The sequence below is a fragment of the Parasteatoda tepidariorum genome, chromosome 4 (genome assembly GCF_982258835.1).
Source record: "Parasteatoda tepidariorum strain Cologne lab strain chromosome 4, Ptep-v5.0, whole genome shotgun sequence".
NCBI classification, from domain to species: Eukaryota; Metazoa; Arthropoda; class Arachnida; order Araneae; family Theridiidae; genus Parasteatoda; species Parasteatoda tepidariorum.
In genome coordinates, this window is record NC_141758.1 from 58,874,572 (window position 1) to 58,880,571 (window position 6,000).

Sequence of the window (6,000 nt, forward strand, 5' to 3'; positions counted from 1 at the left end):
ACAATGTACACACATAAATTTAATATCGAAGCAAGGTAAGACAAACCAGAAATGGTGCAAATCAGAGCACATTTGTCTTGTATAGAGTTAAAAACAAATTTTGTGATTACAGTTATAATATATTTTATAGTTGTTCCACTTAATAAGTATGAACTGTTATTTAAGAAAAGACAACTAGCTATTTATTAGGTATTTTTTTATGCTATTTATAAGAAGAAAGGACAATGATCAATAATTACCCCATCTGTAGGGGGCAACATTTGATATAGTTTCCTATAATCAATAACAATGTTTACAGTAGATGTGAAACAATTAAACAAAAGCTTACACTATTTTTATATCAAAGAAAAATAAAATAACTCAAAATATTTATTATTAAAAGAAGGAGAGGGATCTTTGCAGAAATGTGCACATTTTGAAACCCATCTTTGAAATGGAAAATACAGAAAGCAGTTTAAAAGATACTTATTTTGTTAGATTAAACAAGAAACTATTATTAAGTAAATGTAGTTATACTTTAGTAAAGTATACAAGCATTCTTGTCCATGTCTCAAATTTAAAAAAAAAAATTTCTTTTAAAACTAAAACTTAGGTGATCATTATTTACCCCAGAAACAGAGTGATCGTGAATTACCCCGGGTCACCCTAATTCAACGAGAAGAAAAAACTAATTGTTTATACCGTTAAGTTTGGAGAAAAAAATTTGTGGTAATGCTGGTAAATAAACAAATGAATTATTGATTTTGTAGTGATGACAGCCAAATATTTTCGGATCTTCTTTCCTAAATCAAGGTCTCTATCAAACACAATTTTTGGCGAATATTAATGCGCCGACAACGATGAGAAATGGTTTTTGATCATTATCTTTTAATGTTACATAAACATACATACCCAATATTTTGGAACTTTTCTTTGAACAGCGAAATTTGTACCACTTTCCAAATATTTTGTTAAAAACTTGTGATTCAAAAGAAATAGTTGTCAGGTTTGCGAAAGGAAACAAGTGATATAAGCTACATTTATTTCTTACTGTCTAACTTTAGCATTAAAAAGTTTCGTTTCGTATTTAAATATGATTTGACTGGTTCTTCTTAACCAGTCAAATCATTTTCAATTTTTTTTTAATGTTTGGGGAATTTTATATCAATAACAATAAACTGAAGCAAGTATCATAATATGATAGTTTCAATAATAAATTTCAATACAATCAGTACTCTCTCTTTCTTTTGATCAAATAATTTTTTAACAATAATTACTTTTTACGTTTATGCAGAACACTTAGTTTTTTTTTGCAAATGAAAAAGTCATTGTAGAGTCAATATTAAATTATTTATTTAAAAATGTCTATCCATTATATTATTTATTAATAGATTATTATTTACTGTTAAATTATAATTCAATATAAGTACGAAATTAAAAGTATTTAAACATAAAAATTCTTCAAATTTTTTTTTGTATCTTTTTTAGCATTATATTATAAATCATAAATTTCTGTGAAACAATTTTTTGCTCCTTTTACAAAAATGTAGTTTTCGTAAGACGTACAATATTAATATATTTCAAAGCAATTACTTTTATCTTCTAAAAATCTTAAAACTTTAAGTTTTCTTTTTTGCTACCTTGTTTTTTATTAAAAAAATTATTGAAAATATCGGGAAAAAAAAGTTTTTTTCTTCTCATTTTTGGTGCAAAACGATCAGTTGATCATGACTATCAAGAGTTAAAGCTTAACGAAATATTTTAAGAATAATATTTTTTAAAAATTGTAAAGCGTTTGATGGGTTTGAAAATAAATCCTTAATATCTTTTGAGGAGTTCTTCAAAGTTCTCTTTTTATGAGACTAAAGCAAATTTAAACATTCATTCTAATTTATATGCAAAAATTTAAGATAAGAGTTGAGATCTATTTTTAATGCATAATATATGTTTGCTAAATTCATTTAAGGGGTTTTTTCAAGGGCATTTTTTAGAAAACGCTCTTTCATGAAACAGCATACTTTGTAAAATTCATTTAATCATCCTATTCAAAAGGTTAACACAAAATATAAAATTATTTACACTATTAAGCCAGGGCAGTTTAAAAGCTAATTTAAAGTGACTGGGATATTTTATATACCCTACGAACATTTAATTTTTACTTTCACTATTATTATTTATTCATTCTTACCTCTCAAAGTGAATTACATTCTTTCATTATCAAATTCTAGAACTCTTGTAACGTTTAAGTTAATAAAGTTTTAAGCTAACAAAGTTAATAGTTTTTTCATTCAAATTATTTCCACATGGCACTTATTTTTTGATTTTAAAAGCCTTTATATATATATATATATATATATATATATATATATATATATATATATATATATATATATTATAATATATATATATATATTAAAATATATATATATCATAATAATCGTTTTAGCAAGAAAAAGTTATTTAAATAAAAATAAATTATAAGCAAATCGAAAAAAGTAAAAATAACAAACGTTATTAATATACCCTAATTGAATGAGTAACTAATTTAATATAATAAGAATGGTGGTATTAATTTTTAAAAAATTGGTACACGTTTTCAGAATATCAAACATAACTTTCCTCGAACTACATACATTTACATTCAACAAATTTTGAAAAAAACAATCTAACAAAATTGGCTAATTAAGACAGTATTTTTTGTTGGTTATTAAAATAATCACATTTTTCTAAATAAAAAAGTATTATCTATCTTATAAGAACGTTTAATCCAATCATTTTACGTCATCTAAATGAATAATCCCAAGAAACAGAAGCAGAAATAAGCACTTAATGTTTTAAAAACTTCATTTGCCTCAAAATATTGATGATAATAACAAAAGTCGATAGGTTTCGATCTCTCAAAAATAGGCGCCCATTATCACGACTCGCCAGACGTGAATGAGGAAACAACTAAATCACTTTTGTTTCCTTATTCACGTCAACCAAGTCTTGAGAATGGGTGCCTATTTTTGAACTTTTTTTTCAAATTCTAAAGTATTATCCAGTATATGTTATATTACATGTAACATTCACCAAAATTTAAATAATTAAAACTAAGAAATATCCCCGTTTCAAGTTGTTGTTCATTACTGAAATGTTATTATTATTCTTTAGAATTTTGCTAGCACTTTATTATTTTACTAGCATAGTAATTTTAAGTATGTTTGCGTTTATATAAGGTATAAATAAATTGTACTTAATATTATTTTTTATTTATTTCTATGACATATCTTACTCGTAATTTTATATTGAATTTATTTATTAGTAAAAATTTAACTATAAATTCACTCGAAACATTTAAAATAACAGTAATTAAAAGCTAGAAAAATCTGTGTTATAAATTATTGGCCGTAATTTAATTAAATGTTATATTTTAACTATTATTCTGAAACATTTAATTCAAAATCTAACAGCTTACTTTTTATTTTCATTTACGCATGTCTTTAACCTAAATTATCTGTACTGCTGTTTATATTTAAAAAAAAATTATTAGAAGAATAAAAGAAAATTCCACTAAATGAATTTTAGTTATACTTTCGATTAGTTTTGTTTGCTACATATAAAACATTACAGCAGAGTGTGCTCTTATGTAAATACTCTGAGGTAATTTCTTACTTTTGACAGTGAAAGTGTGACATTGAAAACCACGTGATTATTAACCATTGTTGATGCTCACGTGATTCGTATTTTCTCACGGTTGTGCTACTTATACAGCAATCAGGTATTAAGCAGTTTAAAGTAAATAAAATATTCTCAACTATCATACTTCTTTTTAATAAAAGCAACAAAAAAAAACTAAAATGCGATGAAAACTGTCATTGAACTAATGAGGCAATACTAAGTAATAAATACTTTATGAACGAGAGTTCACTTTTACATTCAGAAACTGAATTATAATAAAAAATTCGTGTTTTTTTTATTAGCAATTATAATGTAGCATCAAATAATAAAATAAATAAAAATATATATATATATTTGTTATTTTACTACAAATATTACCCCTTTGACACAAATGGGACACCGGTATCCCTTCTATATATATCTTTTCTGGGGCTCTATTTACGAACAAAAATATATTTAACTATTTTTTAATTATGTAAACTAACTAATTTGACTAATAATTACAAAAAAGCCTGTTAGATTATCGGAATTGTATCAGTACTAAAATATAAAATCCACGAAAAAAGTTCAAATTTTTTTTATTTTCATTCATATTCAAAAATTTATCAATATTATTGTATATTAAATAAATTTCAATGATGACTAACTGTTAATCTTAGATCTAAATAACTACAAATAAGTTCAATTTTGAAAAATTATCTCTTGGAAGTGAGCTGTGTTTGGACGATTTTAACTTTTTAACACAGGAAAAGACCGCATTTCGTAAATAGAAATTATTAAAATGCTTAAAATAAAATTTTTCACTTATTTGACCTAAATTAATACTAAATAACGTAACAAGCATGAAAAATATGTTTTACAAGAATTCTGCTTAATAGAGTTAATGTAAGGAAATCCTTTCTCTCGCTTTTAAACCTAAAAATTTGATTTTAGAGAATTGAGTTTTGATTAAAGAGAATTTAATGAAATATTATTAATTATACATGGTTTTTAATTTTTTTCTCTCTCTGTCTGTCTTACAATTTCCTGAACTGAACACACATATGATTGTTGTCTCCTTAATCAAAGCGATTGCAATCCACTCTATTTTTAAAAAAAAAATTTTTTTTTAAACTTAGGAACTTAATCAGGGGACAAAAATTGGAAAAGTTGCTTCGATTTACGATAAACAACTTCGCCTAAGTTTAATTCGTATATAGAAACAAAATAATGAATGACTATATATTTTCAATGTTATCAAGCTAACGAAAACAAAAAATTGTTTTATAAATATGTTCATTTAAATAGAGGACATAAAATACTATGATAGAATAGAAATTTACGAACGAATAAATTTGGCTTACCTGTAAGGCGATCATGCTTTTTTGTTGATATGCGTTAGCCCGGTATTGCACTTAACGTTTGCACTTTCTCCCTTTCTCCCACAAACTCTCTCTCTCTCACTCCCTCTTAAAACACCAAGTTCAATCTGAGTGTGCTAAAAGCTCATGCGGCAGGTTACTCAGCAGGTGCACACCATAAGCAACAACACCAAAAGAACAAAACAATAAAAAAAATGAAGAAAAATGTATAAAAATAAATTAGCAACATCTCTTAACTCTCAAGGGCTCATTTCATCGTCTGCTAGTTCTTTATTTTACCGGTAGGAGGAGAATATGGAGAATCGTCTGCGTATTGATTCGTTGAATTTTTATTGTTTTTTTTCTTTATTTTTTGATTTTTACTGGACTTACCATTCACTAGAGGGAGTACGAGGCGGGACTTTTAGCTCTTTTCAAGGTGGGCTAGCAGGGGTGGCGTGGGAAAAAAAAGTGGACGAACTTTTCTGCCGCATTTTCATTTTTTCTACCTTGAATACTATTTGTTTATTTTTTTCGTTATTTCCTTTTTTTTACTGCTCGTGATCGTCTGCTGGAGTGTGCGATCAAATTGTGCGGTTAATGTGAAGTGGGGGAGGGCAGGAAGTTCGGTCGGTCAGTGCGGTTTAAGCCCCGCCTAGGATACGAGTTAAAACAAGATGGGGTTTTCCCACTTTTTTTTTAAAGTTTAGGACGGATGAATGAATGATTAGAATTTATTTTTTCTTCTCCCAATCAGGTAAAAGAGTTAAAAAAGTTTAAATGATTTTTTTTTATTACGATTATTAAATCTCGTGAAATGCTTTTATAGATCTTTTTTGAAGCTTTAACGAAATTTAGAAAAGTTTCGATGAAAAGTTATAATTGAGTTATTATCATTATTTTTAATACGTGTTTTTTCTTCAAAAAAAAAAAGGCGCCTAATTCTGTACGAGATTGCCCCTTATTTTAAATTTAAACGTAAAAATTTTCGAAATTTAGGGGGTAATGTTCCGGTTTTCTT

The 6,000-nt window shown here is 26.1% G+C and overlaps 1 protein-coding gene across 2 annotated transcripts in view; it reads right to left on the reverse strand.

Annotated features, from left to right (window-relative positions):
- LOC107439507 (protein spaetzle 3) overlaps positions 1-5,283 on the reverse strand; it is a 66,287-nt gene extending 61,004 nt beyond the window's left edge. Inside the window, exon 1 of one of the 2 annotated variants that reach the window (XM_016052139.4) lies at positions 4,983-5,283. In XM_016052139.4, the coding sequence (XP_015907625.1) occupies positions 4,983-4,997 (15 nt within the window). In that variant the 5' untranslated portion in view covers positions 4,998-5,283. The remainder of the gene's footprint in view (positions 1-4,982) is intronic. The other variant, XM_016052137.4, reaches the window with a different exon arrangement.
- Between the last annotated feature and the right edge of the window lie 717 nt (positions 5,284-6,000).